Here is a 24,761-nt window from a genome sequence, read left to right as displayed (position 1 = left end):
TGGGAACCTTGGTCTTGTTGTCGAAATGCTTAGTTTCAAGTTAAGAAACTGAAAAACAGTGCAAAACTCAACAACTCGAGTTAAACAAAATGGACAGTTTTATTTTATTGCAGACATGATAAATAATGTGCAAGGAACTTTTGCTCTTTTGAAATAGGTGTGTGGCTCTTAAGAGCCGTCGTGGTGCACTGAATGTGCTCTAGGTGTGTGGCTGCCATGGAACTGGCCCCTCTGCAGAGAAGTACTGCACAAAGGTTTCCCTCACCCGGAGAGCTTCCCTGCTCTGGTTGTTCGCTGCAACACGACCCAGACCTGGAAGTGGCTCGCCTGCATGAAATGGAACGCTCTGTCTTGCTGATGCATCCCCTGTTGACATCCGTAGGTAATTGTGAAGAACACACATAGCCTTCACGCACTTCTCCACAACCTCAGGATGGACATCAATGATGCCCCTAAACAACCTCCACTGTGCTGAAAGAATGCCAAAAGCATTCTCAACAACCAGCCGGGCCCTTGCCAGACGGTAGTTGTACACACTTCGCTCAGGAGGGAGGGTGCGCCCAGGGAATGGTCTCATGAAGTTCTTCTGCAGGGGAAAAGTCTCATCTGCCTCAAACACATATGGCTGTGGTCCTCTGTGGCCATCTCCGGGAACTAGGCAATCCCAAATGGCAGCTGCAACCTCTGGGACAATTCCTTGGACAGTTGGCACGCCAACACAGAAGCTGTTGGCAATGGTCCTGAATGAATCTCCAGTTGCAAGATACCTGCAAAATTGAATACTTGTGAATACAAAAACATGAATACTGTTTTTCCCAAAAGATAAAGCGTCGCAACAGCTTGTATGTGACCAAGCTCCGCCATCTTTAAATCCACAATTCACAACTTGAGACCACGCCCCCCGGCGACTGACCTACTTTGGCGACGTGTTCGAACCAGACAGGTGGCAACTAATCACTACCTGAGCAAGCTACCTGCTACTGACGACTGGCGCTACCGAAAAGTTGTGTTCGGTGTGAACGTACCTTTAGACATTTTAAGGACGGAAGCAACCTGACACTCATTGCGTATCCCTTTTCCTCATTCAAAACTTTTCCTTGGAACTCATTTGGCATGGTCAGTCGTGGTATTTTTTTCCATACCATTTTTACATTGGAGGTGCTACTAGTACTGTTTTTGCCATCCACCTTGTCCTCTTGCAAGATAATGATCACAACATTGTTTTGTTTTATCCTTCTTATACTTTCGGATTTGGTTCTGGTCTTCACCTATTCCAAACCTCATAAAGTAGAGTGGGCTTGTGTTGGAATTCAACAGCTACGATAATGGAATGGCGGTTATGTAGAGATGCTGATTTCAGAAAAACACGAAGTGGTTGCTTGCTTTTTTCGTGGATGTATTATCATTGATTGATGAACAAAAAAAAAAAAAAAAAAGACAGTCGAATCCCGAACAGTATCCATAAATGACCACAAGGTGACAGCGATATAGTGACTATAGTGACACTGTCAAACGACCGATGTGACAAGAAACAAATAAGGAAATGTAAAGTCATCCAAGTCTCACCTATCATTCAGGCACAACGAATCTAAAGTGGATTGACACAAACAGGTGAGATACTGTGGTGACTTTTCCTTCCTCGATAAATGCTGTCAGAATGGACCAGTATTTCTCTTCCTTCTGCAGCAGAGTTCAGTCAGGAGATTTAAGATGGCAATCTGCCAGTGTATCAATGATGGACCTGAGGAGTGAAGACGTATTTAGTGTTGTGTCAGCTCAAAATCAAAATATACTATGAGGAATACTGAAGTGTAGACCTCAGTTTGGGACAGAACTTGCACTCGTGTCATGAGTGCAACCAGCATGGATTACTTCTGAGTAGCTGCAGAATTTAGGTCGGTGCAAGCCCTCTTTGCATGTTTGCATTAGCAAAAACAGATGTATCTTTCATATACATCTTATAACCTATATTATATACATAGGTTGCTGTTTTCTGTAAATGAAAACATGTGCACTCAATTACTTTTGTAAACAGAGTGGGTGAACTGTGTCACGGTACGAGGGACGAGGGAGCTAAAGCCACGTATAGAGGACGTGGTGCAGGACCCAAGTGCGAGTGGTTATAGGCACAGGAGGCAGGAGCGAGTAAAAAAAAAAAAGATATTTAATAATTAAACAAACTACAACAGAACAGAAAGCCTCACCGAACCGGGAGAAAACTAACTTAATTCACAAATGAGACCGAGAATAAGTACAAAAGAAACCAGGAAAACACACGGCAAACAGGAAGAAACTAAAACACTAACTCAAACACCAAGAGTACAAGACAAAATGAACAAACTAGAGAACGTCGAGAGAACAAAGAGAGCCACGAGAAGCAGGAGTTACCAGGGGGAGGAAAGAGGAGTCCAAAATCCCAGGAAAGGGAACACTGGGAGAAACGCAGGAACTCAGACGATCACAGGGAACTACAGCGAAACACTGGGAACATACAATGGGATAAATAAATAACAAACTGGCACACGGTGCTGGAGCCCAGGTGTTTTAATGCACAGGTGATCAGTGGTTAATTGGCTCCAGCCGTGTGCCAAAAGAAACAGAGGGAGAAAAGCAAAACATGGCTCAGGGACACTGAGCCAGGAAGCGGAGTCATGACAAACTGTTGGTTTCTGAAAATAGCTGGCTACGTTTAAACCTATAGTGTCAGTCCTGCTTGAGAGTTGGACTGTGACATGGAAGAGTCTTCCACAACTTGGCCTTGGTTGCAGAGTTTGGCTGTTCCTCACCTAGTTTCAAGCCTCCTCCGCAGCTATTTCTCTGTCAGTTAATGACTGAATGAGTGAAACACCTGTTAATTATAGCTGGACAGTAAAACCAACCCATTTTACAGTGTTGCTTTACAACTTCATGTAGGTCTTTGAACATTTGGGAATATTGCTGGAGTTTCCAGAGGATAAGCTAGAAAGAAATTGTGTCAACAGAAGCACGGTGTAGTTTTTTCTAAGAAGCAGCATTACCATTAACCCTTTTCACTCTGAAAATGGTGAGGTTGTGCTACAACCTTGTTTTACTTCATTTCGAACTCGAGTTCGTACTGCCATTTGCTGACGTCAGACAGCATCCACTGAATAAAGCGATAGCCCCTTCCACCCAATCAAGCCTTGTCATACATCCTCCATGAAAATGTATTTCAGCTCCTGGACAGGTGACAGTGAGGCCTGCTAGTACAAACTCTCATTCTCACTCGTAAAACCAGGGTTGTAGCACAACCCCACCGTTTTACTTCATTTCGAACTCGAGTTCGTACTGCCATTTATATCCACTCACACCTCGCTGACACATAGGACAGAACCACTGGAGGTAGCAGGATGAATAGACCTCGTGAAATTCAAAAACACCCCACAGCCTCTGGCTGAGATGTTAAACCTGTCCCCCGAGTAGAATGAGCTCTGAGCCCTTCTGGAGGCACCTGACCTGCACTGGAATAGGCCAGGGAGATGGCTTCCAATATCCATCCAGACAGACGTTCCTTAGACACCAGTTTTCCCAATGACTGGGAGCCATAACTAACAAAGAGCTGATTAGATTGTCGCAGATCCCTGGTACGCTCTACATACGTAGAGAGAGCACGAACCGGGCACAGTGCATGTAGCCGCTCATCTTCCTTGGATTGAAAAGGAGGAGGGCAAAAAACTTCAAACTCAAGGAAAGTGGACCTAAACCCAGCTTTTATGCTCTTAGGCTGAAAAGCAGGATTTGGTCGCAGTGACAACTTTCTGTTGTCTTGCAAGAAACGCAAGCAGGACTCATGAACAGAAAGAGCTGCCAGGTTCCCAACTCGCTTTGCTGACACTATTGCCACCAATAGAGCTGTTTTTAAAGACAACATCTCAAAAGGTGCGTGTGTGAGAGCATTTAGAACTGTTATCAAATCCCAAGAAGGAGTTAAAGAGTGCCTCGGAGCCTTGCCATCGATGCCAATATTACATGCAGATATGGCAGCCAAATACACCTTAAGTGTTGAAGTTTACAGACCTCTTGTCTGGAGGTCATGCAGGAAGAGCAAAATAATATTTATCTTGCAACTGAATGGATCAGTTTCCCGCTCCTTGCGCCAATGCTCAAAAACTTTACACTTGTACGCATAAAGCGTCCTTGTTGACAGAGCTCTGGCGTTTTGTATTACCTCCACAACTTCACGAGGCAACCCTTCGCCTAAAAGACGGTCACGTTCAGGGGCCAAACAGCAAGTTTCCACTTTTGAGGAGCCGGATGAAAAATCTCCCCCCTTGCCTACGTCAACAGATCGGGACGCACCGGAAGAGACCACAGTGTTCCTGAAAGCAGGGACTTCAGGTCTGCAAACCATGACTGAGTGGGCCAGTTCGGAGCCACTAAAATCACCTGAGCGTTTTCCTCTCTCACCTTGTCCAACACCTGTTGTAAGAGGGGAATAGGTGGGAACGCATACAGCAGACCCTCCGGCCAAAGATGAGCTAGCGCATCCTGACCCAACGGTGGACTGACCGGCCCTCGCAGACTGCCCCCCAACCGTACAGGGAGGCGTCTGTTTTTATTACTGTGCGGAGCATAATCGGGCCCATCCGTACACCTACTCTGAGATTGAATGGATTGAGCCAAAAACACAGAGTCTCGAGGCATGGTGCTGAAATTGTCCGAACCCTGGAGAGCTCCCTTTTGGGATTGACATGCTGATTTATAAACCAGCGTTGCATAGGTCTCATCTTCAGCAGACCTAGTGGAACCACGGATGATGCAGCTGCCATCAAACCGAGTAGAACCATTACCTGACGTGCCTTGACAGTGCGCTTCTGACAAAGCACCTGGGCAGCGGTAATAATTTTCATTTTTCTCTCCTGAGTAAGGCGCGCTCTCATCGACACAGAGTTCAGCTCGACGCCCCAAATAGACTGTGTTTTTTCCCAGTTCACCAGAAACCCCAAATTGTGAAGGTGACTGACCAGAACATTTGTTTGAGCTACAGCTAGCTCTCTTGAGTCTGCAATTACAAGCAGATCGTCCAGATATGACATCACTCTGATGCCCTGAGCATGTAGAGGAGCAATTGCCGTCTCTACAATCACTGAAAAAATCTTTGGTGCCAGGGAGAGACCGAAAGGAAGGACACAAAACGCGTAGCTTTTCCCCTGCACAGCAAACCTCAGGTATTTTCTGTGTCTCTCCACGATCTGGATGTGGAAGTAAGCATCCTTTAGGTCCACTGAAGTGAACCAATCCCCTCTCCGTACAGACCTGAACAGTCGACGGTGAGTCAACATCCGGAGAGGAAGCTTTTTCAACTTGTGATTGATTGCTCTCAGGTCCAAAATCGGACGGAGTGAGCAACTGTTCTTCTTGGGAATGAGATACCTGTTAATTATAGCTGGACAGTAAAACCAATGTAAACGTGATCTGAACCCATTTTATAGTGTTGCTTTACAACTTCATGTAGGTCTTTGAACGTTTGGGAATATTGCTGGAGTTTCCACAGGATAAACTAGAGAGAAATTGTGTCAACAGAAGCACGGTGTTTTTTCTAAGAAGCAGCATTACCATTAACCCTTTTCACTCTGAAAACAGGGTGTTACCACAGCTTTTTCCATCGACCATTTTTCACACTTGACTAACTACCAACCCTGGTGCCTCCTCAGTGTGATGATGGATGAGGTGATACAGATGTGGAGTTCTTCATGCCAGTTATCCTTATTGATGGAGTTCAGATGAAAAAGGTGCTTTCACCTGTGACTCGTCTCCTGTGGAAGAGTCAAAGTAACAAAGTAATACCAAGTGGGTTTCATACATAATCAGCATTCATTCAATGAGTCTTTATTTGTATTGTTGCTTGTGCAAATGCAACACTACAGGTTTTTTTTAATTGAATCTCTTTCTCTCTCATCAGATATCAGATCGAGTATGAAGCCTTGTCCAAAGTGGAGTCAGAACAGAACGAGTTCATCGACCAGTTCATTTTACAGAAGTGATGAAGAAGGTCCTCTGCCACAGTGCCTCCTGAGCTTCTCTCTTCAACACCCCTCTTCTACTTCATCAGTCGCCAACATTCATTTGACGGAGAGATGACACACACATACATCATAGTCGTGTCTCAGACCAACCACAGAGGGACCATTCGGGTATTTTTGTACTGATGACATTATTTATACAATTTACATTCAGTAATCGCTAAAATCCTCTTCATGCTGCATGTTTGACATAAGCAATAGGTAGACTCTGATGTATGAGTTTGTTTGATGAGTTTTGACTTCATGGACAAGACTTCATTTGTTCTCTTCATGTCCAATATCCTTGTGTCGTTCGTGTGTCCACACAGAATACACGGGCAATACTTGAATAAATAATTTATGTTTCACAGTACAGTGTTTTTCATTTTCTTTTAATATAATGTGGATCACAGACAATAAGCAGGAGACCAACTCCAGCAAACTTAAGAGCAAAACAGAACAGACCGATGCTCTGTTCCAAGCCAGACTCACCCAGGCTGAGTCTTCTTGCCCAACTGTACATTCATCAATGTTAATTCAGACATTTTTTTTATTCCTCTCCCGCCACAAGGAACCCAACTCGCCCATCCACTCACTTGTTGGCAGACTCCACCATGAAGCATGTGCACCACTCAGGCGTCTTCACTTTACAGTGCTCGCTAATCTGGTGCAGCTTTCCACTCCTCAACACTTTGCTGAACGCACTGACATCACTTCAGGAGGCTGTACGTCCAGTTCTTGGGTGGACAGACAGTTTTTAAAGAGCTCATGAAAATGCCACTGGTGCTAGACAGAACGTGGAACATTGCACACACCATCAACCTCTGTGTTTGAAGTCCAGATACAGATATACAAACTAAACATCCTTCCAAACCAAAGTACAAAAATATTTTGACAAAATCAGCTGCTTCATTTAGATAACAAAAATACATTTTTATTTCATATACACTAAACAAGCAGTTATAAAAAAGATTAGCTCCAACTTCAGACGATGATGCTTTTTTTCTTTCTCTGCCTCTTGACCTTCTTTCCCTTCACAAAAAAAGTCAAAAAACACAATTAATTTGACGTAATCCACAAGCTCTCAGACAAGACAGTGTGATAAGAAGATGTCTTACATAGTTGTCCTGGCTGGACCACTCCGGGTATTTCTCCGCGTGGATTCTTCGCTCCTCCATTGCCTTCTGGTAATAAATCTCCTGCTCATCTGTTGACATTTTCCTCCACTGTGGAAACAGACAGGTGAGTTCACTCCGTGTAACTGAGGAACTATGAGCGTCAAAGTTTCTCTGGTAATTCAATTCTATTTTAGAGTGTCCGATGAACCCAGTGAGCTTGTCTTTGGGCTGTGGGAGGAAACTGGAGAACCCGGAGAAAGCCCCAACAGGCACAGAGAGAACATGCAAACTCCACCTTGAAAGAGAACAGTAGAGGCAAAATATTGTGAATATATCATAATGTCTGTGACATTCCCACATGTTTCTTCATCACTGATGCCAGATTAGTCATGAGAGTCATGTTTCACTTTGATCTTGACTGTTTGACTGTAAACACTCACCATCTCTCCCAGGATGGTGTTGGTCTCCACGCTGTGTTTGGGTTTTAGGGTACGAGTGATGATCTCCCTGTTCTCCCTCATGAAGACCATGAAGGCATTGGGTGGTCTCCTGATGTAGGCTCCGTTTGGTTCCACACCACGTTTGCGTCTGGAAAACATCATGGTCCTCTTCATTAGATCAGCCTCAACATTTAACTTTGGAACTATCAAGCGTTAGAGGCCAGAGAACATACTTGGACGTGAGGACCTGAGGTGAAGGCTCAGGGCAGGGCTTGGTTCGGACACACTGCTTGCCATTGTGGCTAGATTGAAGAGGGAAGTTTGGTTTTAGGTTAGAAACACACAAAAGCTTCATACAAATACACAACATTACTTGTGTGACACTTACAAAGAACCTGGGGAACTCACGCTGCCACCTTCCAGGGCTGGTACTTGCTCCTTCTGGGGAGAATATAAGAGAATATTATCACAAACACGTTCAAAGATGTGCAGCCATCCTTTTCAGTCAGCTTGTTGGTCGAGTACTGCTACTGTAAATGATATCAACAATTGAAATGGACTTTATCGGACACTCACCTGGCATGGGAAACAAGCACCTTGTTGATGGTTCACAAAACCATACGGCATGGAGTTGTCCAGATACATGGGGCTCACAAGAGCACCAGCCACAGGTCCATCTGGCTGTGGCACCAGGAACTGAGGGGGAAACTGCAGCCATCTCATCCCATATGGGCATTGACAACATCGTGGCTGCATGTTGGCTCCTGACATGAGACCAGCACGTGCTGCCCCAACATTGTGATCTGCCAGGACCCCTCCATATGGCGGCACTGTTGTGGCTCCACATTGGAAGGGGTTGATGTCGTGTGTGACCGTCCCCGTCCCATTGAGTCCATCTGTGAAACCACTTTGTTCCAGCTCAGGAAGGACATTCTCGGGTGAATGGAGAAATTCGACAGGAGCAGGCGCAGATGGAAGCTCGCCAAACATAGATTTCATCGTCGAGAGGACCATGTCTAGGTCCGTCTCAAAGTCCATCCACTCAGGTGAGGAACTGCTCTGCTCTATTGTGACTGTTGCCATTCTCCAATTGAGCCTCTGAAAAAGACTGAACGTGTTAAAGAGGACACATTTACTACTTTCAAATAGATACTGTGAGTTTGAATGCGTTTCTCTACCTTCTGCAGTAGAGTCTGGTCAGAAGATTTAAGACGCCGGAATGTTCCACCACAGCTGTGCAACGTGCCTCTGTTGAACCTGAGGGGTACAGAATTATTTAGAGTTGCATGATCAATATGTCCCCTGTTATTCAGTGAAAATTGCTGGACAATACAGTTCTGTGTAAAAGGATGATCCAGATCAAGCATTCATTTCAACCTTGTAAAGTGAACACTAGATTTTTACATCACGGATACAATATCCAGGTTGTTGTTGAATTAGCTTTAGCTCAGCGACAACAAGACAGGCCTGGTCCCTTGGAAGAGACTTGGATCAAGGTGGTCAAGTGTACATTTGATCTCTAATGTAATATTATAACGATATGTATTGAGCTGATTTTCTTCTTTCTATTGACGATCCAAAGAGTTGTGTCTTGAGTGGGTTCTGACAGAACTCGCTGAATCCGCTATTGTAACACAAATCACATTTGTATACAATCTCTTATTTTCATTATTGAAATATAATCCTTCTACTTGAATCGTTTTTAGCCGTTACTGTCATTAACAAGAGTGACCATCAGTAACCAACCAGGGCGTGTTGTTCAGAGGTTTGAGGGGTATGCTGATGGAACATAAGCAAGTCAAATGTGCATGTATAGCGCTATTGTGGTGTCATAAATGTTTTGATTTGGTATTTGGGTTAGAGTATTTGTTTGCAAAATCACCAAAAGTTTGACGTTAGCATGTGGCTAAGCTAACGTCAAACGGCGTTTCGCCGGCCATGATGCATCTGTTCAGTCGGACATATTGTTGGCATCAAGATACTCTGGGATGAAACAGGCTTGTATTTCCCTCCATGAACAACCCGAGTGTGGACCGAGGATCGGGTGGCCTGCCGAGGCGGCTGCGGGCTGTCAGGTCCATACCACCTGTGGAACCAAGCGCCTCAGTAACAGCGGCCGCTCCTTCAGTCCCACAATTGTTGGAAATGGTTGTGTCAAGTCCTAATTTAGCGACAGACCCGGTTTATCACCAGTGATACCATAATTCCATGTTCAATAATCACAAATCCTGTGGTTTTCCCGAACACGACGACAAGAACAGTCTGGTTTCGGATGTCTGCGGTGAATTCAGAGCACCACAACCCGATTCTGATTTTGAATGACGACTGAATTATCCATATTTATTCAGATGTATCACAATAATCTTCAGACTAGAATAGTGTACATGTAGCGCTGTAGTGACATTTGATCAGTTGTTCTTGTAAAGAGTGTCACATTAGCAATGGTGTGTGTCAATGAACCTGCGCAGGTTTCTTGAAGAAGCTTGATACTCACCAAGGGTTTGAAGCCAAATGTGGTGAAACGACGTTGCAAAACCAATTTATTTGGTCGCATTGTGACGTATCAAAGGCATTAAACGGCTGGCTGGCTCCGTCACCAGGACATTCGCGCGGATGACTGACGTAAGTGCGATAGACGGCCAATTAGGGCCGTGGAGACAAAAGAAGATGGCGACTGTGCGCCATGTAGACGAAGTTGTCAGTTTCAAAATCAGACTTTACGGTGTTCTGCTTGAGGAAGCCGACATTTTTAGTCAGGAAAAAAGAGGTGGGATGTTATCTATCAGCAATCAAAGGTTCCCTGAATCTAAAAACAATCAAAACGGTAGATGTTTGTGATCGATTGAATAAACTAAACTCAACTTTTTGTATGGTTGTTTCGATTTCATCTCATGTGTTATGATTGTCATTTATTATAATTCCCAGGGTGTTTTCCGTGTCTTTAGTTTGTCATGTCTGCTTGTTTATTCTGTATGTTTTTTATTTTCAATAGATATATATCAAAAGAAGTTGCGGCGTTGTTCTTCGCATCAGGACATAGCGTCCCACAACAGCAATTAAACAGCTCCCCCAAGTGGTGTAAAGATATATTGCAACTTTAATTCAGTTGACGATGAAAAAAACAAGTACGATGAAATGGCAACTGCCACTCTTCCAATCCGCTCACGTTGGAGCTTTCAATTGGGCGAGTTTGACGGGGAAAGGGTATGTATGTTGCTTTGTTCTGCTCCCGTACTTCTAATCCTGCGAGCATGACGTTCAATATTCCCATTGATGTCACCTGAAAGGTTTTCATGCGCACATTAGAAATGCACGCACGGCCTCAACAGTGTGTTCATGAAATGTTCTTCGACATTCTATTTTGAAAAGACACAAAGAAACACAAATTAATTGCATGAAAGCTGATGTTTAACTTGTACAGTCCAATGAAACAATGTGGCTAATGTGAGCTGAAGCAGCGAGCATTTCATTGTTGCTCAACCCAACTGAAAAGTCACTTTTGATGAGGTCTTTCAGCATGACTTTTAAAATATAAAATTAAAATAATATGTAAAATCGCGACGAGATTGACGTTAGCATGCGGCTAAGCTAACGCCACTAAAGTTCTTATGTCCAATAAATCAATATTTCTGAAGTAAAAATGCGTGAAACTTTGGTCAGTCACAGTACATAATCTGCTAAACATAAATACGGATTCAGATGAAGAAACCATTGAGAATCTTTTTTTATCAATTGAAATTTGTTGCTTAACACTTGTAATGACTGCAATCCACCGAAGTTACTGTACAATAAATGAATATTTCTGCAGTTAAAATCTATGAGACCTTGCTGATTCATAGTACTTAACCTACTGAACATGAATATGAAGTCTGATCTCTGTCAAGCCTTTATGACTTCAATCATTGTGGTGCTCTTGTAATGTACAGTCAGTTCATTTTCAGTAGTAATACCAGAGGACTTCTGGATTCAGTGACCACAAGTCCTGCGTGTGGTTTCCCTGGATATGATGATGAAATACTAGTTGACTGACCCTAGAGGCACCTCGCAGCTTGCCGATGATGTGTCCCATTGACTTTGTTGCTCTGGAAGTCTTAAAAAGACTGATGAATTTGTTACATTGTCACATTTGGATGATGATGGTAAAAGGATGATGATGATCTCAAGTTCCATTATCCTCGAACCATCTATTGACAACATTGATCGTCATCACAAAAAGTGAAATGCCTGGAAACTAAGCGTGGTTAAAAGAACAAGAGTACTCAATCAGTACGAAAGCAAGATGAAGTACCTGTCTTTCCTTGAAATAATTTCAACTGTTAACTTCAATTAAGAATCTTTCAAGAAGATTTCTTTTTTCCTCTTGAATCTTGACACTGTGTTTAGTTCCTTGTCAAGAATTAACTGAACATCAGTTTTTTTGTTTTTTTGTGGAACCATTGACTTCCTAGGTCACTGTACAGTGCTTCAGGAGTCTGGAATGACTGGCCCAGAGATGACGGTGGAACCCATAGATAGATAGATAGATAGATAGATACTTTATTGATCTCTGAAGAGAAATTCCCATTTCCAGCAGCATGACAGGTGGAAACATAAGAGCAAGTTAAAAAAAAAAAAAAAAAAAAATGCTACAATGAGATAGGAAATTAAAATTAAAATAAAATTAAAATAAATAACAACAGTTCAGCATGTGAATGTGTGTGTGTCACGAACTAAAGTGCACGTGTGTCTTTGGTGTGAGTGTGTAGTGAGTCTAGAGTGTATTTGTCCATTTTATCATCCTTCCCGAGAGATGTTGAAGAGCCGAATGGCGTGAGTGAGGAACGACCTCCTCAGTCTGTCTCTGGAGCAGGACAATGACAGCAGTCTGTCGCTGAAACTACTCCTCTGTCTGGAGATGGTGTTGTGCAGAGGATGACTGGGATTGTCAATGATGGACAGAAACCTGTTCAATGCCCGTCTCTCTGCCACTGATGTTAGGCTGTCCAGCTCTGTGCCAACAACAGAGCCTGCCTTCCTCACCAGTTTGTCCAGGCGTGCAGCATCCTTCTTCTTCAAGCTGCTCCCCCAGCACACTACTGCATACATGAGGGCGCTCGCTACCACAGACTGGTAGAAGATCTGTAGCAGCTTCTTGCAGATGTTGAAGGACGCCAGCCTTCTGAGAAAGTACATGCGGCTCTGTCCCTTTCTGCACAGAGCATCAGTGTTGGCAGTCCAGTCCAGTTTGTCATCCAACTGCACTCCCAGGTATTTGTAAGTGTGGACCACCTCCATGAACCTCCCATGAACAGTTCCTGAATGCGCTACGCTGTAAGAGAAATGGGAGGGAACCATGGGAAAAAAGTGTGAACCATTGGCTTGTAATAAGTTTAAAACTCATGTTCCTGGTCTGCACAGGTCCTTAGAAGATGGTGGAGAAACTGCACAAGAAGCTGCCTATGGCATGTTCACGCAGGCTTTTGTGGACACCAACAACGCCAACTTCAACTGAGAGCTGGAGCCTGGACTTCAGTGACTCACAGAAGGCAGCACACATAACCAGTGGTGAGTAGTTTCAGCCTCACCTTTGCAGTGTACGAGATGCTGCACGTCTGATGTGCTGCCTCTATTGAAGCAGTTGTAATTTTGCTTAAAGTGACACTGCAAGAAGCAACGTCATCGTCTTCTTATCTGCGATTGTCATCAGCCAATGTTAGCAACATGGGAGTGTTAACCTGGCAGCCCTTCAGGTCAATAGATCCTTGTGGTCTTATGCAAACCTCAGCCTGCCTCTTCTTTGCATCTCTTTGCACAGTTTTATTTGACTTGAGCCCTGATCCAAGGAGCCTGGAGACTGTTTCTTAGGTCTGGACATGCACTTCACCCGAGCTGCCACTTCATGGTTTCTGAGTGACATTTGAAAGAGTTGATGGTCAACCAGGTCAGCAGAGAGTCGTTGTTGTCTTCTTCCAGCCTGTAGCTTCTTTGTCCTCTCTGTCCGCTGCTTGACCTTGTTTTTATGAACCGCTGTCTTAAGGTAAGTTCACACCGCGAGCGACACGACTGATTTGCATACAAGGTCAAAGGAGTTGGGCGATTGACGGCGATCAGCGGCGACCAACATGGCAGCGACACGACTGGAGTGTGCGACGCTACGCGATTTGAGCTACATATGTTCTGGCTACTCGAGACGACACAACTGGGCTACTGCGACAGTCGCAGTTCCATTTTTTGAACTACTGCGACCAGTCGCGGTGCGTTGACCAATCAGAGACCATATCCCGAGTGACGTAACGCATGAGGGGAAAATTGGAAAAGAAAAGGACAAGATGGACGACACGCTGATTTCTGCGGTGGCTGCATGCCCGGTCCTTTACGACCCGCAATGCCCCTTTTACCAAGACAGAAACAGAAAGGAGCTTGCCTGGAGGGAAGTCAGCAAAACCATTGACGTCCCTGGTGAGTTGTGATATTTATCATTATTGCTTAATATACGTAGCGCTATAGTGGATGTATCGTCGGGATATTAAACATAAATATTTACTTTTCCTTCAGTGGAGATCTGCAAAAAATGGAAGGGACTCAGGGATATTTACATGAGAGAGAAGATGAAGGCCATGGAGAAAAAGAGTGGGTCAGTGGCATGTAGCCAGGTAAAGTGGAGGAGGTTCGCCGTCCTCTCCTTCCTGGACCCCTTCATCACCCCGAGGGAGACGTCGGGGAACATGACTGCAGCAGCACCACCACCACCAGCAGCAGGTAATAGTTGTTGTTGAGAATCTAAATACTCACTATATTAAAGTGTAATGAGCTTTCTGAATAGAAAGATTTTTACAGATCACGTTGGAGCTCATTTTACTCATTTTACTGAAACATGCCATCATGTTGATGATGAGGAAGAGGAGGAATTTGAAGAAACCCTTGATGAAGGTACAGAACCTCCTGCTTCCTCATCTGGTGCTGCTGCTTCGTCAGCTCCTCCACCTTCACCTGCCGCTGGCCCATCCACATCCTCTGCTGGACCCCGAAGTATGTATAAAAATATTTTTTATGCATACGATATTAAATGATTGTACTGTTATTAATATGTTTAAACTCCATAACATAAATTGTCATTTTACTTATCATTTTTCTGTGATTTATGATATACAGATTATTGTTATTGGTAATCATTGACTTATATAATTGAAATCAATATATTCCTTATTTACAGAACAAAAAAGGAAGCGGTCATCCACATCATCTGTGGAAGAGGAGGCTCCACCTCCCTCAGCAGAGGAGTGATTTTTTATGAGCCTGGTTCCTATCATCCAGAGATTGTCGTTAGACAAAAAAGAAGCTCTTCTTCTGGACATTCACCATTTAGTTTATGAACGCACTCGGGAAACAAGCAGCTAATTAGGTTATTTCTTTTATTGATTTATTTATTTATGTATTTTTCATTTCCAATTTCTGGATCATAGGAACCAGGCTCCCTGTCCTTCCTCTTCTCTCTCAAGTCCCTCATTCCTCCAGGCAAGCTCCTTTCATAAAGAGTCTATTTAAGTTGTGTATGTACAGCAATGTGTCTTTTTGTTCATAAATGTTTTGAGTGGGAACCTTGGTCTTGTTGTCGAAATGCTTAGTTTCAAGTTACGAAACTGAAAAACAGTGCAAAACTCAACTCGAGTTAAACAAAATGGACGCAGTTTTATTTTATTGCAGACATGATAAATAATGTGCAAGGAACTTTTGCTCTTTTGAAATAGGTGTGTGGCTCTTCAAAGAGCCGTCGTGGTGCACTGAATGTGCTCTAGGTGTGTGGCTGCCATGGAACTGGCCCCTCTGCAGAGAAGTACTGCACAAAGGTTTCCCTCACCCGGAGAGCTTCCCTGCTCTGGTTGTTTGCTGCAACACGACCCAGACCTGGAAGTGGCTCGCCTGCATGAAATGGAACGCTCTGTCTTGCTGATGCATCCCCTGTTGACATCCGTAGGTAATTGTGAAGAACACACGTAGCCTTCACGCACTTCTCCACAACATCAGGATGGACATCAATGACGCGCCTAAACAACCTCCACTGTGATGAAAGAATGCCAAAAGCATTCTCAACAACCAGCCGGGCCCTGGCCAGATGGTAGTTGTACACACTTCGCTCAGGAGGGAGGGTGCGCCCAGGGAATGGTCTCATGAGGTTCTTCTGCAGGGGAAAAGTCTCATCTGCCTCAAACACATATGGCTGTGGTCCTCTGTGGCCATCTCCGGGAAGTGGACGGTCAGCAGGCAGGGAGACAGAACCGGATCTTAGAGCCTGACCAAAGGCTGAATTTGCCCGGTTTCTCCCGTACCCACCAACATCAATCACTCGGAAGCAGTATTTGGAGTCTACAACTGCAAGGAGAACTAGAGAAAACGTTCCCTTGTAATTGTAAAAAAGAGATCCTGAGTTTGGTGGGGATTTCATGATGATGTGTTTCCCGTCCAGGGCCCCACAGCAAAGCGGAAAGTTCCATCACTCTTCAAATTGTTGAGCAATGGACTGCCACTCGGCTGTGGAGGGCACAGCCATGAACTCGCCCACAAGGGAATCCCAAATGGCAGCTGCAACCTCTGGGACAATTCCTTGGACAGTTGACACACCAACACGGAAGCTGTTGGCAATAGTCCTGAAGGAATCTCCAGTTGCAAGATACCTGCTAAATTGAATAAATACTTGTGAATATAAAAACACAAATACTGTTTTTCCCAAAAGATAAAGCGCCGCAACAGCTTGTATGTGACCAAGCTCCGCCATCTTTAAATCCACAATTCACAACTTGAGACCACGCCCCCCGGCGACTGACCTACTTTGGCGACATGTTCGATCCGGGCAGGTGGCAACTAATCACTACCTGAGCAAGCTACCTGCTACTGACGACTGGCGCTACCGCGACTGAAAAGTCGCGTTCGGTGTGAACGTACCTTTAGACATTTTAAGGACGGAAGCAACCTGACACTCATTGCGTATCCCTTTTCCTCATTCAAAACTTTTCCTTGGAACTCATTTGGCATGGTCAGTCGTGGTATTTTTTTCCATACCATTTTTACATTGGAGGTGCTACTAGTACTGTTTTTGCCATCCACCTTGTCCTCTTGGCAAGATGATAATGACCACAACATTGTTTTGTTTTGTTTTTTCATCCTTTTCTGATACTTTCAGATTTGGTTCTGGTCTTCACCTATTCCAAACCTCATAAAGTAGAGTGGGCTTGTGTTGGAGCTACAATAATGGAATGGCGGTTAAACATGTAGAGATGCTGATTTCAGAAAAACACGAAGTGTTTGCTTGCTTTTTTCGTGGATGTATTATCATTGATTGACGAACAAAAAAAAGACAGGCGAATCCCGAACAGTATCCATAAATGACCACAAGGTGACAGCGATATAGTGACTATAGTGACACACTGTCAAACGACCTATGTGACAAGAAACAAAAAAGGAAATCTGAAGTCAACTCAGTCTCACCTATCATTCAGGCACAACGAATCTAAAGTGGATTGACACAAACAGATATTGAACAAGGCTGCAATACTTCATTAGTATCTGACAACAACTTACCTGCTCCTCAATTTGGCAGGGTTTTCGCTGGAGGCTCCGCCCCCACACCTGAGGCACAGGGAAGTTTGCACATTGATCATTGCTGTTATCTGTCAGATGACTGACAACATGAAAAATGTGAAGAAGCTCAACTGATCACAAAACAGTTTATCTGAGGAACTACTGTATGAGACAGCTTCAAAGATTGTTGTAGCACAACCCCACCGTTTTACATCATTTCGAACTCGAGTTCGTACTGCCATTTGTATCCACCCACACCTCGCTGACACATAGGACAGAACCACTGGAGGTTGCAGGATGAATAGACCTCGTGAAATTCAAAAACACCCCACAGCCTCTGGCTGAGATGTTAAACCTGTCCCCCGAGTAGACTGAGCTCTGAGCCCTTCTGGAGGCACCTGACCTGCACTTGAATAGGCCAGGGAGATGGCTTCCACTATCCACCCAGACAGATGGTCCTTAGACACCAGTTTTCCCAATGACTGGGAGCCATAACTAACAAAGAGCTGATTAGATTGTCGCAGATCCCTGGTACGCTCTACATACGTAGAGAGAGCACGAAGCGGGCCCAGCGCATGTAGCCGCTCATCTTCCTTGGATTGAAAAGGAGGAGGGCAAAAAATTTCAAACTCAAGGAAAATGGACCTAAACCCAGCTTTTATGCTCTTAGGCTGAAAATCAGGATTTGGTCGCAGTGACAACTTTCTGTTGTCTTGCGAGAAATGCAAGCAGGACTCATGAACAGAAAGAGCTGCCAGGTTCCCAACTCACTTTGCTGACACTATTACCACCAATAGAGACAACATCTTCAACTCCACACTCTGGAGAGGCTCAAAAGGTGCGTGTGTGAGAGCATGTAGAACTGTTATCAAATCCCAAGAAGGAGTAAGAGTGCCTCGGAGTGTGCATCCTTCGAGTGCCCTGCATGAACCGGGACACAAGAATGTGAGCTCCCGGAGCCTTGCCATCGATGCCAATATGACATGCAGATATGGCAGCCAAATACACCTTAAGTGTTGAAGTTTACAGACCTCTTGTCTGGAGGTCATGCAGGAAGAGCAAAATAATATTTATCTTGCAACTGAATGGATCAGTTTCCCGCTCCTTGCGCCAATGCTCAAAAACTTTCCACTTGTACGCATAAAGCGTCCTTGTTGACAGAGCTCTGGCGTTTTGTATTACCTCCACAACTTCACGAGGCAACCCTTCGCCTAAAAGACGGTCCCATTCAGGGGCCAAACAGCAAGTTTCCACTTTTGAGGAGCCGGATGAAAAATCTCCCCCCTTGCCTACGTCAACAGATCGGGACGCACCGGAAAAGACCACGGTGTTCCTGAAAGCAGGGACTTCAGGTCTGCAAACCATGACTGAGTGGGCCAGTTCGGAGCCACTAAAATCACCTGAGCGTTTTCCTCTCTCACCTTGTCCAACACCTGTTGTAAGAGGGGAATAGGTGGGAACGCATACAGCAGACCCTCCGGCCAAAGATGAGCTAGCGCATCCTGGCCCAACGGTGGATTGTCGTTCTGAATGGAGAACCATAGCTGACAATGAGCTGTGTCTTGTGAAGCGAACAAGTCCACTGTTGCCCGTCCGAAACGGGACCAAATTTCTTCCACCACTTGAGGATGGAGATGCCAGTCTGCATCCTGAGGTTTCCCCCTTGAAAGGAGGTCGGCTGCCAAGTTCTGCCCCGAATGTGATGGGCTAACAGTGAACACAACCGACTGTGTGACCACAGCCAGATTTTCTTTGCGACCTGGTGCATGCTCTGAGACCGCACTCCGCCTTGACGATTGATATAAGCAATCGTTGCAGTGTTGTCTGATCGAATCAGAACATGTCTCCCTGCCAGCAGGTGAGCAAAATGTTTCAGCGCAAGCCACACGGCTTCCAGCTCTAGAACATTGATGTGACGAGTTTCTGACCCTCTCCATCTGCCTCGGACTGACCGGCCCTCGCAGACTGCCCCCCAACCGTACAGGGAGGCGTCTGTTTTTATTACTGTGCGGAGCGTAACCGGGCCCATCCGTACACCTACTCTGAGATTGAATGGATTGAGCCAAAAACACAGAGTCTCGAGGCATGGTGCTGAAATTGTCCGGACCCTGGAGAGCTCCCTTTTGGGATTGACATGCTGATTTATAAACCAGCGTTGCATAGGTCTCATCTTCAGCAGACCTAGGGGAACCACGGATGATGCACCTGCCATCAAACCGAGTAGAACCATTACCTGACGTGCCTTGACAGTGCGCTTCTGACAAAGCACCTGGGCAGCGGTAATAATTTTCATTTTTCTCTCCTGAGTAAGGCGCGCTCTCATCGACACAGAGTTCAGCTCGACGCCCCAAATAGACTGTGTTTTTTCCCAGTTCACCAGAAACCCCAAATTGTGAAGGTGACTGACCAGAACATTTGTTTGAGCTACAGCTAGCTCTCTTGAGTCTGCAATTACAAGCAGATCGTCCAGATATGACATCACTCTGATGCCCTGAGCATGTAGAGGAGCAATTGCCGTCTCTACAATCACTGAAAAAATCTTTGGTGCCAGGGAGAGACCGAAAGGAAGGACACAAAACGCGTAGCTTTTCCCCTGCACAGCAAACCTCAGGTATTTTCTGTGTCTCTCCACGATCTGGATGTGGAAGTAAGCATCCTTTAGGTCCACTGAAGTGAACCAATCCCCTCTCCGTACAGACCTGAACAGTCGACGGTGAGTCAACATCTGGAGAGGAAGCTTTTCAACTTGTGAATGATTGCTCTCAGGTCCAAAATCGGACGGAGTGAGCAACTGTCCTTCTTGGGAACGAGAAAATACCTGGAGTAGAACCCGCTGTTCACCTCTTCGCCTCTTGGCGAATGGCGCCCTTCTGTAACAAAGAAGTGACCTCTTTTGTCAGAGTTGGCTGAGCCACAGACTCCTTCTGCTGTCACTCAAATTTATGCGTGATGGAGTCCACCACAGGGCCGAATAATCCTGAGGTTGTGACACGAGCATCGAGGAGCCTGTTCTTCTCCTTTTCTGACATCTGTGTCTGATTCAACCACAGATGACGATGAGTCTCAACAGAGAAACCCATCACCCGTCCCGCATCTTGCGCCGCTCCCTTCGCCATATTGAGGCAGAAATCCGTCGCCTTCCGAAGCTCCACGTAGGTCTCCGGGGTGGCGTTACCTTCCAACTCGCGGAGGAGGAAAGCCTGGTATGCTTGGAGTAAGCATATATTGTTCAACAACGCGACCGATTGACCTGCCGCCTTGTATGAACGCTCGGCTAAGCTAGCCGTTAGCCTACAGCCCTTCGACGGGAGCCTCGGTTTCACCGTGGAGAGGGAGGGGCACAGGTGCGCAGCCACCGACTCCTCCAGAGGAGGCATGGCGAGGTAGCCCAACTCTGGCTCGGTGAGCAGAGTCGACCAGGCACTGTATGCCTGGATGGGAGAGCGGGTCTTCTGAGGAGCCCCCCAGGAAGACTTTACCTCCCTCGTTAAATCGTCCAGGACCGGCAGCGGGCGAGGAGGCTTCCGGGAGGACGTGGACGGCTCAGGGTCCGGCCATGAAAGTCCCAACTTATCAACGGTGCGTTGAATTAAGCTGACTAATTCCTGGTGGAGCGACGTTTTGGCGGGAGCGACGCTGCTCGCTGACTGCATCGCCATCTTCTCCACACTGTCGTCGTTCTCCTTGTCTGAGCACCACTGCGAGCGGTGAAAAGACTGCAGCTCGTCCATCTGACAGTCGTCTTCGACTTCGCACTGCATTAGCTGTGCCGGAGGAAGAACGGTAGGTGAGACGATGTCCGCTGATGGACACGGAGACACCTCCCTTACCGCGTCACCGCTTGTAGGCTTGGAAGCTGTACAAGTCCTTGTGTCGTGTGTCCACACAGAATACACGGGCAATACTTGAATAAATAATTTATGTTTCACAGTACAGTGTTTTTCATTTTCTTTTAATAGAATGTGGATCACAGACAATAAGCAGGAGACCAACTCCAGCAAACTTAAAGAGCAAAACAGAACAGACCGATGCTCCTTCCCAAGCCAGGCTCACCCAGGCTGAGTCTTCTTGCCCAACTGTACATTCATCTATGTTAATTCAGACTATAGTTTTGACTGAAGGACAGATCTATGAGTTTATTTCTCAGTATCAAATCATTCTGCAGTCACTGATGCTGACCTCCCTTCTCACTGACAATACAGCCAACACTATTTACACTTCACAGCTTTTGCTGTCCTTTGCCACTCCTCAGGTGGTTTCTTTTGACCTCCATCTCAACTTAGACCTCGAAACATTTGGCACTTGTTCCAGATCTTTTTCTCCTATGTTCCGATGTTCCTCCTGATCCTATCTGACTCCTTGTCTTCCACAACATTGTTCACGTGCTATGCCTGTTTATCACCATGGCATTCCCCTTTTTTTATTTCGGTCCTCTCCCGCCACAAGGAACCCAACTCGCCCATCCACTCACTTGTTGGCAAACTCCACCATGAAGCATGTGCACTTTGCTGAACGCATTGACATCACTTTAGGAGGCTGTACGTCCAGTTCTTGGGTGGACAGACAGTTTTTAAAGAGCTCATGAAAATGCCACTGGTGCTAGACAGAATGTGGAACATTGCACACACCATCAACCTCTGTGTTCGAAGTCCAGATACAGATATACAAACTAAACATCCTTCCAAACCAAAGTACTTCATTAAAAAACATTCTGACAAAATCTGCTGCTTCATTTAGATTAAAAAATATATATATATATTTTTATTTCATATACACAAAACAAAAGATGAACTCTAACTTCAGATGATGATGCTTTTTTTCTTTCTCTGCCTCTTGACCTTCTTTCCCTTCACAAAAAAAAAAACAAAAAACAAAAAAACAATTAATTTGACGTAATCCCCAAGCTCTCAGACAAGACAGTGTGATAAGAAGATGTCTTACATAGTTGTCCTGGCTGGACCACTCCGGGTATTTCTCCGCGTGGATTCTTCGCTCCTCTGTTGCCTTCTGGTAATAAATGTCCTGCTCATCTGTTGACATTTTCCTCCACTGTGGAAACAGAAAGGTGAGTTCACTCTGTGTAACTGAGGAACTATGAGCGTCAAAGTTTCTCTGGTAATTCAATTCTATTTTAGAGTGTCCGATGAACCCAGTGAGCTTGTCTTTGGGCTGTGGGAGGAAACTGGAGAACCCGGAGAAAGCCCCAACAGGCACAGAGAGAACATGCAAACTCCACCTTGAAAGAGAACAGTAGAGGCAAAATATTGTGAATATATCATAATGTCTGTGACGTTCCCACATGCTTCTTCATCAATGATGCCAGATTAGTCATGAGAGTCATGTTTCACTTTGATCTTGGCTGTTTGACTGTAAACACTCACCATCTCTCCCAGGATGGTGTTGGTCTCCACGCTGTGTTTGGGTTTTAGGGTACGAGTGATGATCTCCCTGTTCTCCCTCATGAAGACCATGAAGGCATTGGGTGGTCTCCTGATGTAGGCTCCGTTTGGTTCCACACCACGTTTGCGTCTGGAAAACATCATGGTCCTCTTCATTAGATCAGCCTCAACATTTAACTTTGGAACTATCAAGCGTTAGAGGCCAGAGAACATACTTGGACGTGAGGACCTGAGGTGAAGGCTCAGGGCAGGGCTTGGTTCGGACACACTGCTTGCCATTGTGGCTAGATTGAAGAGGGAAGTTTGGTTTTAGGTTATAAACACACAAAAGCTTGATACAAATGCACAACATTACGAGTGTGACACTTACAAAGAACCTGGGGAACTCACGCTGCCACCTTCCAGGGCTGGTACTTGCTCCTTCTGGGGAGAATATTAGAGAATATTATCACAAACACATTCAAAGATGTACAGCCATCCTTTTCAGTCAGCTTGTTGGGCGAGTACTGCTACTGTAAATGATATCAACAATTGAAATGGACTATATCGGACACTCACCTGGCATGGGAAACAAGCACCTTGTTGATGGTTCACAAAACCATACGGCATGAAGGAGTTGTCCAGATACATGGGGCTCACAAGAGCACCAGCCACAGGTCCACCTGGCTGTGGCACCAGGAACTGAGGGGGAAACTGCAGCCATCTCATCCCATGTGGGCATTGACAACATAGGGGCTGCATGTTGGCTCCTGACATGAAACCAGCGCGTGCTGCCCCAACATTGTGATCTGCCAGGACTCCTCCATATGGCGGCACTGTTGTGGCTCCACATTGGAAGGGGTTGATGTTGTGTGTGACCGTCCCCGTCCCATTGAGTCCATCGGTGAAACCACTTTGTTCCACCTCAGGTAGGACATTCCCAGGTAAATGGGGTGATTCTTGAGGAGCAGGCGCAGATGGAAGCTCGCCAAACATAGATTTCAGAGTAGAGAGGACCATGTCTAGGTCCGTCTCAAAGTCCATCCACTCAGGTGAGGAACTGCTCTGCTCTGTTGTGACTGTTTCCATTCTGCAATTGTACCTGTGTAAAAGATTGAACGAGTTAAAGAGGACACAAAAGTTTGATGTTAGCATGTGGCTAGGCTAATGTCACACAGCGTTTCGCTGGCCATGATGCATCTGTTCAGTCGGACATATTGTTGGCATCAAGATACTCTGGGATGAAACAGGCTTGTATTTCCCTACATGAACAACCCGAGTGTGGACCGAGGATCGGGTGGCCTGCCGAGGCGGCTGCGGGCTGTCAGGTCCATACCACCTGTGGAACCAAGCGCCTCAGTAACAGCGGCCGCTCCTTCAGTCCCACAATTGTTGGAAATGGTTGTGTCAAGTCCTAATTTAGCGACAGACCCGGTTTATCACCAGTGATACCATAATTCCATGTTCAACAATCACAAATCCTGTGGTTTTCCCGAACACGACGACAAGAACAGTCTGGTTTCGGCTGTCTGCGGTGAATTCAGAGCACCACAACCCGATTCTTATTTTGAATGACGACTGAATTATCCATATTTATTCAGATGTATCACAATAATCTTCAGACTAGAATAGTGTACATGTAGCGCTGTAGTGACATTTGATCAGTTGTTCTTGTAAAGAGTGTCACATTAGCAATGGTGTGTGTCAATGAACCTGCGCAGGTTTCTTGAAGAAGCTTGATACTCACCAAGGGTTTGAAGCCAAATGTGGTGAAACGACGTTGCAAAACCAATTTATTTGGTCGCATTGTGACGTATCAAAGGCATTAAACAGCTGGCTGGCTCCGTCACCAGGACATTCGCGCGGATGACTGACGTAAGTGCGATACGACGGCCAATTAGGGCCGTGGAGACAAAAGAAGATGGCGACTGTGCGCCATGGAGACGAAGTTGTCAGTTTCAAACTCAGACGTTACGGTGTTCTGCTTGAGGAAGCCGACATTTTTAGTCAGGAAAAAAGAGGTGGGATGTTATCTATCAACGATCAAAGGTTCCCTGAATCTAAAAACAATCAAAACGGTAGATGTTTGTGATCGATTAAATAAACTCAACTGGATGTGATATATGGATCTTTTTGTATGGTTGTTTCGATTTTCATCTCCAGTGTTATGATTGTCATTTATTATAATTCCCAGGGTGTTTTCCGTGTCTTTAGTTTGTCATGTCTGCTTGTTTATTCTGTATGTTTTTT

The 24,761-nt window shown here is 45.3% G+C and overlaps 4 protein-coding genes and 1 pseudogene across 6 annotated transcripts in view; 2 read left to right on the top strand and 3 right to left on the bottom strand.

The window, feature by feature from the left end:
• Nucleotides 1-5,628: 5,628 nt before the first annotated feature.
• LOC128763498 (transcription factor 7-like 1-C) lies at nucleotides 5,629-24,400 on the bottom strand. The gene is made up of 8 exons (XM_053872326.1): nucleotides 24,259-24,400; nucleotides 23,091-23,613; nucleotides 22,903-22,955; nucleotides 22,748-22,816; nucleotides 22,515-22,662; nucleotides 22,075-22,182; nucleotides 21,932-21,980; nucleotides 5,629-6,026 (listed from the first exon to the last, which is right to left on the bottom strand). The coding sequence occupies exons 2-7, from the start codon at nucleotides 23,598-23,600 to the stop codon at nucleotides 21,933-21,935; spliced, it is 936 nt and encodes a 311-aa protein (XP_053728301.1). The 5' UTR covers nucleotides 23,601-23,613; nucleotides 24,259-24,400; the 3' UTR covers nucleotides 5,629-6,026; nucleotide 21,932.
• LOC128763504 (protein pop-1-like) lies at nucleotides 6,418-10,133 on the bottom strand. Its single transcript, XM_053872336.1, has 8 exons — nucleotides 10,073-10,133; nucleotides 8,757-8,835; nucleotides 8,155-8,676; nucleotides 7,967-8,019; nucleotides 7,812-7,880; nucleotides 7,579-7,726; nucleotides 7,139-7,246; nucleotides 6,418-7,052 (listed from the first exon to the last, which is right to left on the bottom strand). Exons 3-8 carry the CDS (start codon nucleotides 8,659-8,661, stop codon nucleotides 7,005-7,007), a joined length of 933 nt encoding a protein of 310 aa, XP_053728311.1. The 5' UTR covers nucleotides 8,662-8,676; nucleotides 8,757-8,835; nucleotides 10,073-10,133; the 3' UTR covers nucleotides 6,418-7,004.
• Nucleotides 10,267-15,202, top strand: LOC128763503 (protein pirA-like). 3 transcript variants are annotated; one of them, XM_053872333.1, is made up of 7 exons: nucleotides 10,267-10,345; nucleotides 12,976-13,122; nucleotides 13,373-13,498; nucleotides 13,595-14,016; nucleotides 14,113-14,316; nucleotides 14,395-14,586; nucleotides 14,771-15,202. In XM_053872333.1, exons 4-7 carry the CDS (start codon nucleotides 13,887-13,889, stop codon nucleotides 14,839-14,841), a joined length of 597 nt encoding a protein of 198 aa, XP_053728308.1. In that variant the 5' UTR covers nucleotides 10,267-10,345; nucleotides 12,976-13,122; nucleotides 13,373-13,498; nucleotides 13,595-13,886; the 3' UTR covers nucleotides 14,842-15,202. The 3 variants fall into 3 exon arrangements, with proteins under 3 accessions (XP_053728308.1, XP_053728309.1, XP_053728310.1); XM_053872334.1 differs by having other exon boundaries at nucleotides 10,309-10,345; nucleotides 10,571-13,122; XM_053872335.1 differs by lacking the exon at nucleotides 10,267-10,345 and adding an exon at nucleotides 12,863-12,888.
• Nucleotides 17,191-24,761, top strand: part of LOC128763497 (RNA-binding protein Musashi homolog 2-like) — a 70,458-nt gene continuing 62,887 nt past the window's right edge. Inside the window, exon 1 of the mRNA XM_053872322.1 lies at nucleotides 17,191-17,297. The gene's annotated coding sequence lies outside the window, so the exon portion shown is untranslated. The remainder of the gene's footprint in view (nucleotides 17,298-24,761) is intronic.
• On the bottom strand, nucleotides 18,423-19,363 carry LOC128764096 (uncharacterized; annotated as a pseudogene).

The sequence above is a fragment of the Synchiropus splendidus genome, chromosome 8, assembly GCF_027744825.2.
Source record: "Synchiropus splendidus isolate RoL2022-P1 chromosome 8, RoL_Sspl_1.0, whole genome shotgun sequence".
Taxonomy (NCBI): domain Eukaryota; kingdom Metazoa; phylum Chordata; class Actinopteri; order Syngnathiformes; family Callionymidae; genus Synchiropus; species Synchiropus splendidus.
The sequence above is the reverse complement of the archived record's forward strand: the minus strand, read 5'-3'. Positions and strand labels throughout refer to the sequence as shown.

Coding starts and splice junctions, on each gene's coding strand:
- LOC128763504 (XM_053872336.1), bottom strand. CDS start 8,661: ATGGCAACAGTCACAATAGAGCAGAGCAGTTCCTCACCTGAGTGGATG. Junction 8,020..8,154: donor GTGCTTGTTTCCCATGCCAG/GTGAGTGTCCGA, acceptor TATTCTCCCCAG/AAGGAGCAAGTACCAGCCCT. Junction 7,727..7,811: donor CCTCAGGTCCTCACGTCCAA/GTATGTTCTCTG, acceptor GATGTTTTCCAG/ACGCAAACGTGGTGTGGAAC.
- LOC128763503 (XM_053872333.1), top strand. CDS start 13,887: ATGGACGACACGCTGATTTCTGCGGTGGCTGCATGCCCGGTCCTTTAC. Junction 14,017..14,112: donor CAAAACCATTGACGTCCCTG/GTGAGTTGTGAT, acceptor CTTTTCCTTCAG/TGGAGATCTGCAAAAAATGG. Junction 14,317..14,394: donor ACCACCACCACCAGCAGCAG/GTAATAGTTGTT, acceptor AGATTTTTACAG/ATCACGTTGGAGCTCATTTT.
- LOC128763498 (XM_053872326.1), bottom strand. CDS start 23,600: ATGGAAACAGTCACAACAGAGCAGAGCAGTTCCTCACCTGAGTGGATG. Junction 22,817..22,902: donor GTGAGTTCCCCAGGTTCTTT/GTAAGTGTCACA, acceptor TCTTCAATCTAG/CCACAATGGCAAGCAGTGTG. Junction 22,183..22,514: donor ACACCATCCTGGGAGAGATG/GTGAGTGTTTAC, acceptor CTGTTTCCACAG/TGGAGGAAAATGTCAACAGA.